The 14,904-nt window shown below is 43.1% G+C and overlaps 1 protein-coding gene across 1 annotated transcript; it reads left to right on the forward strand.

Moving 5' to 3' along the window:
- The first annotated feature begins 11,346 nt into the window (after positions 1-11,346).
- On the forward strand, positions 11,347-14,556 carry LOC4341935 (peroxidase 16). Its single transcript, XM_015785443.2, has 4 exons — positions 11,347-11,885; positions 11,981-12,172; positions 13,280-13,445; positions 13,920-14,556. Exons 1-4 carry the CDS (start codon positions 11,646-11,648, stop codon positions 14,333-14,335), a joined length of 1,014 nt encoding a protein of 337 aa, XP_015640929.1. The 5' UTR covers positions 11,347-11,645; the 3' UTR covers positions 14,336-14,556.
- The last annotated feature ends 348 nt before the right edge of the window (positions 14,557-14,904 follow it).

Below are 14,904 nucleotides of genomic sequence, written 5' to 3' on the forward strand. Positions count from 1 at the left end.
GGTTTACTTCTACCCAAAAAAAAACTAGAAGTTGTTTTCATCACCTGCAAAGAAAATCTCACTCGATCAAATATTTCAACTCACTTGACCATTTTTTTTAAAAAAAGATACTATATTTTGAAAATACTTACTATAACACCGACAACCCAGGAAATGAAACTGAGTCCCAGTAATTGAAATATCAAAAATATATATAGATAAACAAAACTTAAAATGTGCAACGTACACGATCGAATTTTAGTTGAAACATTCTCTTCTCGCGCATGAAAGGTGAAACATCAAATTTAACGCTTGAAACATATATTTTATCCCAATATAATCATGTGATATTTTGCTATTTTTTTGAATTTTTAAATTAAAAACAACATAATTAGCTATAGTTTTAAAATTTAATTGTAATGAATATAATAGCGTAATTAGATTGTATATTGAATAAGTCGTTTTGAAGTTTGTTAAGAAGTATGCATGTATATATGCATAGAGAGAACTAGAGAAGGGAGCATGTTTTGTGTGTGAGAGAGAGTGAGAGAGTAGGCGTGTAGGGAGATAGAGGGGGAACCAGTGGCTGTGGACGCTCGATAATTTCGTTAGCGTCGGGTATTTGGCGTACAGAGAGGGATCCTCTGACGTTACTGTTCACTGTGACTAACATGTGGACCCATCACTCTTAGGCCTACATATCATCTACCAAGTTAGAGGGAAGTTCTGTCAGAGGATCTCAATCCCTAGCGTACGTATTGCATTCTCCAAAGATTACACCTATGATGCAATTTTCGTGAGTAAACTTGTGCTTTGGATGGATTATGAAAGTGGTATGTTAGAATTCGTTATATCTATGGATAAATTCGAACTCGAAATCTGTTATATTTATAGATGGAGACAATATATATAAAATATCATCTATCATGGTTAATCCAACCTAATTATTGTTACACTAATTAATTATATAGTGTCACTAGCTAGACCACGAGAAACATCCAGTCCTCCATTAATTATTGCCATGGAATGAGTCGTGATGCATGCATGATATACAAGTAGATACAGGCTGTGTTTAGTTCAGCGCAAAGTTTGGATTTTGGTTGAAATTGAAGATGATGTGACTGAAAAGTTATGTGTATGACAGGTTGATGTAATGGAAAAGTACTGAAATTTAATCCAAACTTATCTAAACACAGCCACAATGTCACAACTTGCAGTGTCAGACTGTCAGTAATGGTACTGCTTGAAATAACGCGGAAAAATGCTGTGTTAAATGCATCTTGAATCATTCTGAAGAATGTTGTGTAAAATGCATCTTGAATCACTCTTACCTCGTTGGCTCAGCACAGCCATGAAAGGTGGACATATTTGCAATATGATATAGTATACTTTAATTTAGTGTTGTTTTTGTAATAATGGATTTAATAAAACTCGGCCTCACCAAGAGAGAAGCGATTTTTTATCCTAAACCCAAAACACAAATATCCTAGCAAGATTAAAAATAAGTACTAAAGATGTTTTAGTGTTTTAGTACCGATTCTAAAAGCTCAAGTCTCTAAAAATATCTTTTACTAAAAATGTGTATTTACTACCGGTTGGTAACACTAACCGAGACTAATGCTGGAGGATCTTTAGTCCAGGTTGATGTTACCAACCGGTACTAAAGATGCATATTTAGTACCGGTTGGTAACACCAACCCGTATTAAATATGTCTCCAGTGTTAATTCAAAAAGAAAGCATCTCCATCCAAGTTAGATGTGTGTAGTAGATAGGATGTTAACGCGTATGAGAGCTAAGAGATCTTGAGTTCGAATCCTAGCATTCCACATCTTTAGTCTTGATTTACTAGTCTCGGTTCTTATAACCGGTATTAAAGATCGTTTCTCCTGTGGTGCCTCTACAACAAGGGGATGCACACGACCACATTTATAGTGTTGTTAGGAGTCATTCTCCATCTATTAACTAGAATGAGCTAGTGTTGGAATGAAAAAGTCTCTGCATATTTAATGCATGACTTTTTTCTACCATTTCACTATTGACTTTGTGGATTTCTTTGTTATTATGGTATAGAAGATTATTTGGTTGGAGGCCACAGTTGGTCCTAGAAGTGGTTTTGACCCCTCTAGGATATCCCATCGTGCACCTTTATCCCTCAAATATATATACTTTTTAATAATGGAAATAATTTACATTTCCGGTTTTTACGAACAGACACACAGTTAATCCTCAAATACAATACAAATAGGCATAAAGAGTTTTGAGAAAAATTGACAACACAGAGTAAACGACATCTCTACAACCAAAAAAAAATCAAATCCAAACTCAATATATAAAACAAGATTGAAAAAAATATGTCAATAGAAAGTACAAGCACCGTGTTATAGTCTGGATTTAACTGGCTCTAGTGTTAGTTAAATCCTTCCTGAAATGGCCTCGTGCAATTGGATACCTTGTCAAATGATTTTCAAACTACTATTGTGTTTATAGTTGAAGAGAAGCCAGGGAGAGAGTTTATAAAGGTTTAAGCTCTTCCACAGCTATAACTAATCCTTGCACAATTGCCTATCATGCTAGCCTGTTGCCACTAAAACCATTCCAAATTCGGCATGCCACTGCTACATGGAAGCTTAAGATGCTGAACTGAACATGTGCTTTTCCTTAATGGAAAGGGGAGGAGCTCTGCTCTTCTGTTTAAAAAAACACATAGAAGCTTAAGATACCAAAATGCTTAATTAGCAACGAGTTCAGCGCTGGTGTCTCACTAACTGACTGCTCAAATCGTGTACGTAACTACAGCACACCCAGCATGATCGACTGTATCAGTCTCATGCTGTTTTTCCTTTTACATGTAAATAACTTTTATTTCTTTTAATAGAAAAAAGTATGTTCCTTACGTATCCGAAAAAAGAAATCGATCGTGTTTAGGCCAGTTATACGATCAAGCAGCCTGAAAACGATCGGTTGGGGTCTGTCTAATTAATCTCCAAGATATACAATTTTCAGTTAGCTGGTACTTCCGTCGTCATCTCTGGATTGAAGGGCTCTAAGGGCTGGTTTGGTTTGAGGTCTAAATTATGCTTACCAATATTTAGCAATTTCAATAGTGTTTAGTGTCTATTTAGTTTGAAGCCAAATTTTGACATGCATAAGAAAATAGACCATTTCAATAGTGAACTTAGGCTATTTTGGCTTCAATACAAACACAACTTTGCCTTACCAAAATTAGTCATGCCAAAACGTGCCAAAATTTAACACTGACAAAATTTGGTAAGGCCTATTTAGACCACAAACCAAACCAACCCTAAATGTCATCATCAGTGTCGGCTAATTGAGCTAGTCTAATCAGGTCAGTCGGCCAGGAGCCCAACCTACATCTCTGTCTTGGCCTGTTTTGTGGAGCACAGCCCAGCAGGCCTACTGGGCCCATATATATCTCACAATCACAGCACAGCTTCAATATGATCTCAAGTTGGAGTTCATCTATCCAAGATCAGTCCTAGGCAAGCTTATGACAGTGGATCATGATCGATGTCGATCAGTCACAACTCACAACCTAGCAGTCATCCACACCCAGCGTCGCATCGGGTCATGCGTGTCGCCACCAACTAGTGGATATACTAGTACTCCACTAGATAAGCTCTGCCGTCCTTGGCCTTGATTTGCCAGGGCTTTTAACTGAGAGTAGAAGTTTATTATAATCTGTAGGTGAAAACTTGGATGAATAATGTACTGTCGAACTAAGTTGTCATCACGGACTACAGCTACAGGACAAGCACACAGCGTGTACTACTGTGTACTACCACCACAACATTCCGACATACTTGGTTGGCAAGTGCGAAACATTCCAAAACTCGGATTGATTAACGTACTAGTAACGTAGCGACCAGGGACGTAGAGAAGACGCTGAGAAATACTCTACTACTCTGCATGCAGATGTACAGGCTCGCTACCCTGTCCAGTGCCCACCACCATCTCGTTCTCATCTCTTCCCCTATCAACGCATTCAGGCAGGCAGGCAGCCAGCCAGACAGGCTTTCTCCTGGACCAGGCAGACAGAAAAACCGACGGCCGCGGGCGTGCGCGGACGCGGCGGATTTTGCAGGACGGCTGGCTCGCGGCCAAAACCGATTTTACGATGCCGTCAAAATTGACATGGGCCGTGTGTAATTCAAAGTTTGAACCCTAAAAACATCACATCGAACTTTTCTATACACGTAAATTTTTAACTTTTTCGTTACATCGTTTTAATTTTTTCAAACTTCTAATTTTAACGTGGAACTAAACACACCCTTGGATTAAGAGGTAGCTTCTTCCAGAGGAGCTAACTCTGTTTGTCTCTTCTCTGTCCTCTTGTGTTCTACGGCCAGGTGCCCAGGTCTACACTTCACCTGCACGTGAACTCTGTCCTGTACATGCTTGGAGACAACAGTACGTGCTACATACAGAAAAAAAAAATGAAGTGGTGTGCAGTTGTGCGCTGCATCCGAATGCGTCCGTCGATCGATCGGCGCGGCGCCCGGTCGATCGAAGCGGCCGGTGGGCCGTCACTTTCCGGGCTAAATTCTTCTTCTTCGCGTAGCTAGCTAGACTAGCCGATAAAGATGACCTCCCCGGACATAGCTTTGTAGGCGAGCACGTACTTTTGTCCATGTGGCATCTCTACCTCACATCCTCTCGCATGTATGTGACCAGCCTGGCATTCGGCAAACCGAGACCAACCGTATTCATGTATCCATCCATCCTATCTATTGCTTTAATTTGTTGTCTTTGCAGTATGTGTAGTGTACCACTGCATCTTTGCATGTATGTCTAGCTTTGACGTGCGCCGCTGGATGTGGGGGCATCAGTAAAGATATACTAATGCCTATCGTCTTTGCTGAACCTTGAAGATATACACCACGCTTTACTGTATTCCATTGGATATGCGTAGTACGTTGCTTTTCTGCACTAATTACACATTGTTCAGGCAGGGGAAGTACTCTGCCACCCGTCGAGCAACCTAACTCTATCTATCAAACTCCAAATTAAGGAGATCGATCGATGATGAGGATACTGTGGAATTATGTAGGGCAGGGAGGGACCAAAGAAAAGAAGAGAAAAATTGGGCAATATACAAGAAAGTATGCATATAATGTATTTATGTATGTTGGAGAAGTGCCGTACACGAATCCCAGGATCACGACGGAATGATGATATAGCTAGGATAGGATACGGATGGATACAAGACCTAAATCCCTTTTAGCTAGCCTCGTCGTCGTCGTCGTCACTTGCCACACTTAGCTGTTGCCACTATGCGAGATCGCGAGCGGCAAGCGTCGCGTCAAGTGATCGAGAAGGCTACGAGCTCCTCCGATCAGTTGCTTGCTGCGCGATTAACTGGCGCCGAATCACACCCGTTGCAACGACGCAGCTGGGTGTCTATATTTAATCTGATCTTCTTCGCTCACGGGTGTGGCTAGTTTTTCTTCCCAGTTTAATGGCTTCGCGTCGCTTACTTGTGCGAGTACGATGCGTAACGACGGGATCGGCGATGATTGGGCGAGTCCGAGATTGCGCTGGGCCTGTCTCTGTAGTCTGTTCCCCTCTGTTTTTATCACCACCTAATGTTCACGGGCTCAACAAGAGACAGCAATAATCAACCCCCACGGTTAACTTAAACCTACCCTTGTAGGATCACAGGATCGTATAATCCAACGAATGCGTCGACCATGATGATTAGCTTGACGAAACAATCTGAAAGATGAGATAAGATCGCTGTTAGTGGTGGAACATCCGGGAAAGCCGGATAGATACGGCCACGCACCACAACGGTGGTCGTGGTGCCCCATTTCGATCGATCGGTCGCCCAAGTAGGGCAGTACGCCTCGCCCCGTGCGCACGGGAGAATCCGGTGCAAAAACGACGTGGTCGTGGCCGCGAAAACGACCTCCTCATCGTCGTGCAAAATCGGGACGGATTGGAAGGCAGGCGTGCTTGCTTGCTTCGCGCGCGTGATGCGCCGCGTTGGTCAATCCGAGGCTGCGGCGAGACGGTTGCGAAGCCAGCAGGCGCCAGCCCAACGATATCGGCGTGGATTCACGGGGAAAACCGGGTGGAATGGGGGCTGGATGCCGGCATAATGCAGGTGCACACCTTACTAGAAGTCTAGAACGTTTTGCGTGGTCCTTGGCTAGAATTGTCCGTGACACGCTAATACGGCGTTGATATCTGCATCTAAGAAATACTACCACTGTGTACTCAAAGCCGATTGTGTACAGGATCCTGTTCTTGTACCAGTGTACTCTTTATCCATGTTACTACTGAAAATGATGAATATAGTGACGTCGTGGTAGACCGAGTATTGTTTTCGTAAAAATAGTACTTCCTTCGTTTCACAATGTACTTTCTAGATTCATTAACATTAATATAAATATGAAAAATACTAAAATGACTTATATTGTGAAACGAAGGGAGCACCGTTTTCGACCATTTACATTTTTTATTATACATAAATTTTGACTTTTCTAGTTTGTATTAACGATGTACTGAGATCGTCGTTAAATTGATAAATATAAAAGATTCTCAATAGATGGAGAACCATTTTTTAGAAATGATAAAGTTCCTGACCGTTTCCATCCCTTAATTCATCACATATGGCCTGACAGATTTATTAAATCTGTTTTTTCAGTACTTAATGTTTGTTGTATATTCATTCATGTAACCTGTTGAATGGATGGGAGTGAAGAACAAGCTGAGACTACCGGCATTTCAGTGTTCTTTTACTTATAAAAGTGATGGAAAATAACAAGTGGAGGGAGACGAGTCACTACCCGCTCCGAAGCCGTTGTCTGTCACTCAGTGGAAGGAGCGGCGTCCAAAGAACTTGTAATCATCATTAACCCTTTGTTAATTAATCATGGCTTACCTGACTTTGCCGTCCAAGTTACGTTTGTGCTGATTATTATCTTGCTTTGTTAGCACAAACCCCTAAGATAATCCCTCCATACTGCTTCCTACCAGGGCTTAAATCTACTCAGAAACACTCGATTAATCATTTCTTTTTGTTCTGTAAGCACGATAAAGTGTTGTGCTTTGCGCTGCAACTGTCAAGCTTTTCCAAAGCAGTTACCGTTCAAGCACAGGATTGTGTACAATTATTATTGCTTCCTACTGACCGGTCTCAGAATTCACTCATATCAGAATTCATCTGCCCTTTCAATCATTCTCCTTTGCACGTACCTGACAAAGCAAAACTTTGTTTCTTTTGTGCAAACACTTTTTTTTTGTGTAGCACATTCCTAGCTGATCAGGTATGGTCAGGTACTCAAAACGGAAATAAACTAGCATTACTTGGTTGGCTAGAAGAGGCATATCCCTGAGCAATCTGTACCGAATTTGCATTGCTTTGTGCCACATGCATCCTCTTCCGTGCATATGAAGTTTGAGATATGTTAATCTAGACACTGAAAGCAGTTTTCTTTGTCCATGAATGCATCCAATAGGTAGGCATGGAAAGTTATACAAACATGTACACAAGCACATGTACCAACCCAATATAATGTTCTATACCAAAATTCAGTACTATTACTATACTAGTATTAACTAACTACAGTGTCTTCCTTACTATAGTACTCCAGTTATAACTTAGATAGAGTAATAACAGAGCTCGAAAGATAACCTAATCAATCGGTCCACTCATGTAATTCGAACTTTCAATTCAAAGCATGAAAGCTAGCCGCTCTTTAAGCTGCAACCACAAAACGTATCGTGCCAATGGGATTTCACAGGTCACAGTTACTTGGCTCCATCCGAGAGACGCACCGGCCACTTCTTCCGAGTGATCACAAGCACTCGCATTAATAACTGCTCGTGATGTTGCGCACGAGTATGTAACTCGGGTTGTTGAGTTCATGAAATCGGACACGAGTAACTTGATGGAGGCAGCATGTGAAGGTGCAAAGAAAGTGAGGTAGTAACTCTTGCTTTTTTGCTCATGCACAGACAAATTCAGAACTTTTGGAGGAGGCATGTGAGGGAATGATCTCCGGTCCTTTTACGTCGATGACATCTCTGTACAAAACTGGCACGGTAGTTACGGCAAATCTGAATATGTCCAGTAATTAACTTGGGAGTACTACTAAGCTCGATCTGTAGTAACACGGCCTGTGAATATTCAGTCATCAAGTCCAGGATAGTACTAGCAGCAAGGAGTAATTAGTAGTAGAACATTTTCTTTAAGAATGTACTAGTACTACTAGTAGCTAGTTTAATGGGTATAACTAGTCACCCTGAATGTAATAGTTTTATGCACATTTCTTCGTCCAGAAGATTATCTCTAGAACATTTGAGTGCCAACAAGGATGTCCTTACTGAAAGAAGTCAAGAAGCGGAGCGCTTTAAACTAGTCTCTTTCTGCATCCGAAAGACTCTGAAAAAGCAAAGATGTCTCTTGCACTATAACGGGTAGTCTGATAGTGGGGTCATTAAACTAAACCAGTATAATCTCTCAAGAATATATGCTCAGACAGAAAAAAGGAAGAAAAAAAAAAGAAGGAAAGACGCGCCCTTTTTGGCTCTCCTGCCGCTGCCGCTTTCTCCCCGTCGATCCTTCCTTCGCCACGAGTACCATCTCTTCTTCTTCTTCTTCTTCTTCTTTGAGTCACTTTTCCATGGGCCCCACGGAGCATATCTAGACAGGAACCTTTTTGTATCGTTGTTGATATGATATGACACAACAGTTAGGCTGATGGAACTATGGAAGCCACATGGGTTGATCGGCCGATTTTTCACATTTTGATTCTTTTGAAAAACTTATTTCGCAAATAGACCCCTAAAAAAACTTATCCCAGAAATGGTCCTTTTTAGGGCGCCAGAGTGGCTGGCGCCGTCATCCAACGGGACGGCGCCAGCCTCTCTGTCGTCGTCCTCCTGCCACCATGGCGCACGCGAACCGACGTGGCAGGAGGAGGGCGCCAGCCATGCTGGCGCCGCCCCAGGGAGGAGGGCGCCAGCATGGCTGGCGCCGCCGCCTCCATTCCTGTTTTTCTGTATGGAGTTGCAACGGTGTTGTTTTTATTTTATTTTGTCGGATGTTTTTTCACACTCAGGATCACGATATAACCAACCACAAAAAAAATTTAAACTCGAACTATCACTTAGCTAAATCTGAAAATAGCTAGCATTCCACTTAGTCTACTTTGCACATTCACTAAAATTAGACCATAACTCCTTTAGTAAAACCCTTTGATCAGCATGTTAAACATAATGCACTCTACCACTATATGAAATTACTTAATCTAATTCAAAATATAACCACATGAAATGACATATATAAGTTAAACAGTACATAGAGATGCAATTTTTTTTATTTTTATTTCATTTTTTTGATACTTTTTTCACACTTAGGAGAACATAGAAACTAACTGTATAAAAAATAAACTCAAACGGACAAAATATATGACATGTAGAATTTTCCAAAACTCTATCGAAACGGACAAAATATGTCATCTATTAAAACAAGCGTAACTTTATCTTACGGACTCGGAATCAGGCAAATAATATATGCACGGACATCTACAGAAAAAGTTATATCTGATTCTCCCCAGCTTTGTCGGGTTCGGCGGCGATATTAAAACCTCCAAATTCCGCTTGCAAGATTGTGTTTTCGAGGAGAGAAGTTTTTCGGTGGAGCTTTGGAAAATTCCACATGCCACATATTTCGTCCGTTTGAGTTTATTTTTTACATGGTTGTTTCCTGTGAGTTTCTAAGTGTGAAAAAAGTATCAAAAAAATAAAATAAAAATAAAAAAGTTGCACATCTCTCTCCTCTGCACTAGTTGGGAGAGAGAGGAGAGGAGAGGAGAGGAAAAATTTTACAGGTCACATATTATGTCCATTTGAGTTCAATTTTTCTATGGTTGGTTCTTGTGTGTCCCTAAGCGTGAAAAAAATATCAAACAAATAAAACAAAAATTAAAAATTTCGGGGGGGGGGGGGCGCCAGCCACTCTGGCGTACTCCCCCTAGCCACCTCAGCATCGCCCCGCCACGTCGACAGGGGGACGGCACTAGAGAGGCTGGCGCCGTCCTGTTGGATGACGGCGCCAGCCACTCTGGCGCCCCAAAAAGGACAATTTTTGGGATAAGTTTTTCTAGGGGTCTATTTGCGAAATAAGTTTTTCAAAAGAACCAAAATGTGAAAAATCCAGGACAAGCTCGTGCCTGATTTCTACTATAATTCGGTGATCTTCTCCTTGTGTCCTCCTGATACCATTTCGGTATTCCCTCCGTTCCAAAATAAGTGTAGTTTTACACTATTCACGTTCAACGTTTGACCGTTCATCTTATTTGAAATTTTTTTATGATTAGTATTTTTATTGCTATTAGATGATAAAACATGAAAAATATTTTATGTGTGACTAAATATTTTTAAATTTTTCACAAAATTTTCAAATAAGATGGACGGCCAAACGTTGGACACGGATATCTACGGCTGCACTTATTTTGGGACGGAGATAGTACTTCCTAACGGACTGCATAATCAATAAGCAGCTGAATGCCACATTGCCACGGTTGTTTTTTTTTTTGAAAGAACACATTGCCACGGTTGTAGCACACAGCTAGAGATAGTGTGACCACGTTGGTCGTCTCCAGTGCAAAAGTACTCAGGCTGCCGAAAACAGTGACCAAGGTTTGATGAACGCGTAAAATGAAATAAATGATCCACTCTTAAGAAATGGACTTAATAAAAAAAGTTAGGACAAATGGTATAAAGAAGGAGTACAATAGTTATAAGAAACATAACTTTTAGAATGCGAAACAAATAATCTACTATAATAATTGATATTGTCTCGGATTATCTACTTAAATATAGGGATAAATTAAACATTTTAATTAAGAAATGATCTTAACAAATAGCTTTGGGTCTGTTATAAAGTGGGGTTGGTTTGGCTGCTTTCTCGATTAGACCGTGTGTTTAGTGTGAAATTTTTCTATATAAAAAATTAGTACTTTGAAAATAAAATTTTAATTTTTTTAATAATAAATGCTTAATTAATCGTATACTAATCACTTTTCTGTGCGGCTAAGAGAGAGAGATTGTACATGGTGTACTACATTCGCATTGATTCAAGCAGTTGCTTCACTTTCTCTGTTTCTCTCTGGAAAGGCAGACGGCGGCATCGGGCATGGCAAGACCGCAAGAGTGAGTGAGCCAGTGAGGTGAGCCTGGCTGCCTGGGAGAGTAGAGGAGGTAAGCTATAGCAGCAGTGCACGTCCTCCAGCTCGTTGCTAGTTGGCGCTTGGGTTTGGGGTTTCGTTTCGTGTCCCAAGGAGGAGGCCCATGCCGGGGCCGGGCCTAATATTCTCCCCTTGTCCCCATCATCGCTTGCAATCGCGACCGGTAGCAGCAGCCGCAGCCAGCAGCCGTAGTAGTAACACGCTCCATCTCTTCTTCCCCGGTGAGTCCAGCCGCGATCGAGCTCGTCTCGTCTCATCTCCTCTATATAAGCAGCCGCTTCTCTCCTCACTTAAAGCACCGAGCTTTAGCGTTGGCAAGGAGAGAGAGAGAAGAGAGAGAGAGAGAGAGAGAGAGAGTAATTAAGGCTGGGAGGATAGGCAGCAGCAGCAGCGAGAGGGAAACGAGCGAGCGAGCTTAGCTGGTGCTTGCCTATAGGTAGCTAAGCAAAATGGGGCAGAGGAGGAGGTCGGGGCCGCGGCGTCAGAGCCAGAGCGTGGTGGTGGTGGTGGTCGCCGTGTTGCTGGCGACGGCGTCCTGCGCGGCGGCGCAGCTGAGCCAGAGCTACTACGCGTCGACGTGCCCCAACGTGGAGACGCTCGTCCGCGGCGCCGTCACGCAGAAGCTCAAGGAGACCTTCAACGCCGCGCCTGGGACGCTCCGCCTCTTCTTCCACGACTGCTTCGTCAGGGTACAGTAGTGACAGACCAGCCCGAGAACTTGATGCCATCGACTCCGTGTTCTTCGTGTTGCTGATCGTGCCGTGTCGTGCTCGTGCGTGTGCAGGGGTGCGACGCGTCGGTGCTGATCGCGGGGCCGGACGACGAGCACAGCGCGGGCGCGGACACGACGCTGTCGCCGGACGCGCTGGACCTCATCACCCGCGCCAAGGCCGCCGTCGACGCCGACGCCCAGTGCGCCAACAAGGTCTCCTGCGCCGACATCCTCGCCCTCGCCGCCCGCGACGTCGTCTCCCAGGTAAACACACCCACACCATCCCCTCTCTCTCTCTCTCTCGGCGTGCGCGCGCGTGCCGCTTCGAGTGCGCTCGCTTGAGAGAAAACTTCGCTTTCGCCCGTAGTTTTTGCCGTTTTTTCACCGTGCGCGCGCGACAGCGATGATGAGGGTGACATGCCATGCCGCCCCGCACGGCGCCGCAGCGTGTTCCCGGCTCGGCACGAGTCCACGCTCTTAGCTGTGCGGCAATTATGCGCCTCTCGCTGTGCGCTTCGTTATATCGATCGGTCCGGTGCTTTGCTACACTAAACAGAAGCCCAAAATACTCCACAGAAGCAAGCCAAGCAGAGAATTCATTCACCTAACCGAATGGAATCGGAAAAATTGGGATTTGGCGCTAAAATTCGCGAGGCCGAGGGAGGTGGTCCCCCCTAGCATGTCCGAATTCAGCTGTCCTATTAATTCAGAGCAGGGTGTCCATGTAACCACCACTGCATAGTGGTCGTCGTCTCGTCAGCGAGAGTTACTGCGATGTCGTTGCTTTGGTCTTTCTTCTTCTCCGATTGGATCCATCAATTCTTTTTTCTCCAGCGTGAAAAACAAGTATAGGCCGAATTTAGTTCCAAAGTTTTTTTTTAAACTTCCAACTTTTCCATCCCATTAAAACTTTTCTACACACAAACTTCCAACTTTTTCATCACTTTATTTCAATTTCAATCAAACCTCTAATTTTAGCGTCAACTAAACACACCGTTCAAATCTACTACTACTCCTACGCGGTATGGGTTGGGGCGCTTAAATGAGCCGCGCGCGTACGTACGGTACGGCGATACAGAAGCAGAGACGCCGGCGTCCAACACGTACCTACCAAACCAGCCACGCTCTCGACAGTCGACAGGCAGGCTGTGGACTCGTAGAGCTACGGAAATCTGCCAATTATTATTAGGCCATGCCGAAAATTCTGCTCGCACACACACACACACTCGTGAGTAGTTGCAGTTGATGGCAAGAACGGCGTGCTGTAGTAGCAGTAAAATTGCTTGGATTTCACTGCAAGGCAAAGGCAAAAGTTGTATGATGTGTCATGTGTGGTGGTAATCACAGTGGTGGTGGTTGTCGTTGATGCAGGCAGGAGGACCCTACTACCAGGTGGAGCTGGGGCGGCTTGACGGCAAGGTCGGGACGCGCGCCGTGGTGAAGCACAGCCTCCCCGGCGCCGCCTTCGACCTCGACCAGCTCAACAAGCTCTTCGCCACCAACGGCCTCACCCAGACCGACATGATCGCCCTCTCAGGTATCAAAAACATGACAAATTTTACAGTACCAAAATTTTGTATTCTGAGTGCCAAATTCTACACTAGAAAATATAACAATCTAAAACCGGATGTGACACTTTATAGTACAACGAATCTGGACAGAAAACATATCTAGATTCGTTATACTATGAAGTGTCTCGTTCGGTACTAGATTGCTATATTATAGGACGGAGAGAGTATCTTCTTAAGAATTATAAAATCACTCTAAATCGCTATAAAATTGGGAATTCTCGGTGTTAAATGTTACAATAGAATAGAATATATGGTATCTTGGAGTATCTTGAGCTATATCTTCTTAAAAATTGTAAAATCACTCTAAAAACGTACTAACACAAATTCCTTTTTATAAAATCAAATTCTAAAACTAATTTATAAAATTCAAATGAACTTTTGGGTGAATCTGTTTTCATCGTCTGCTTGTTAGCTTATCAGTCGTAACGAATGTGGTGCAGGAGGGCACACGATAGGGGTGACGCACTGCGACAAGTTCGTGCGGCGGCTGTACCAGTTCAAGGGGGCGGCGCCGCAGTACAGCCCGCCGATGAACCTGGCGTTCCTGCGGCAGATGAGGCAGACGTGCCCGCTCAGCTACAGCCCGACCACCGTCGCCATGCTCGACGCCGTCTCGCCCAACAAGTTCGACAATGGCTACTTCCAGACGCTGCAGCAGCTCAAGGGCCTCCTCGCCTCCGACCAGGTGCTCTTCGCCGACCGCCGCTCGCGCGCCACCGTCAACTACTTCGCCGCCAACCAGACCGCCTTCTTCGACGCCTTCGTCGCCGCCATCACCAAGCTCGGCCGCGTCGGCGTCAAGACGGCCGCCGGCTCCGACGCCGAGATCCGGCGAGTCTGCACCAAGGTCAACTAATAACGTAGAGCAGTATAGCTCACATTTGGGTGGTAGAGAGGGTAAATTGGTGAATTCTTCTCTGTGTCTCTCTTCTTCTTCTTCCTCTTCTTCTCCATGATGATCTTCGATTCTCACTGTCCATGTTCACAAGTCCACCGCGCACAGTTGTTGTATTTGTTCCCGCCAATTCTTTTCTTGATTCTTATAATCATAAAAAGTGTCATACATTAATTAGGATATATTTTCAGGGCCCCTACCCATGTGATATGATAGAAGGTACACTTACAATGATGTAAACTAGCGTGGTGGCCCACGCAGATTGCGCGGCTAACATTATTATATTTTCTCTCATATAATAGCATATATGTTTTCTCATTATATTATTTAAATATATTAAAATAACAATATAATTTTAAATTTTGTAATAACTTTACAAAACTATTAATGTGTAATATTCATATTATATTTTATATACGTGTTAGTTATTAATTATTTTTAATATCAAATTTTAGTTATTTGTAAATTATATATATTCCTATATGAACTCTAGACTCGTCTTTTAATATTTCTTTTTTTTTAATTTTGAA

Source organism: Oryza sativa, chromosome 6 (genome assembly GCF_034140825.1).
Source record: "Oryza sativa Japonica Group chromosome 6, ASM3414082v1".
Classification (NCBI taxonomy): domain Eukaryota; kingdom Viridiplantae; phylum Streptophyta; class Magnoliopsida; order Poales; family Poaceae; genus Oryza; species Oryza sativa.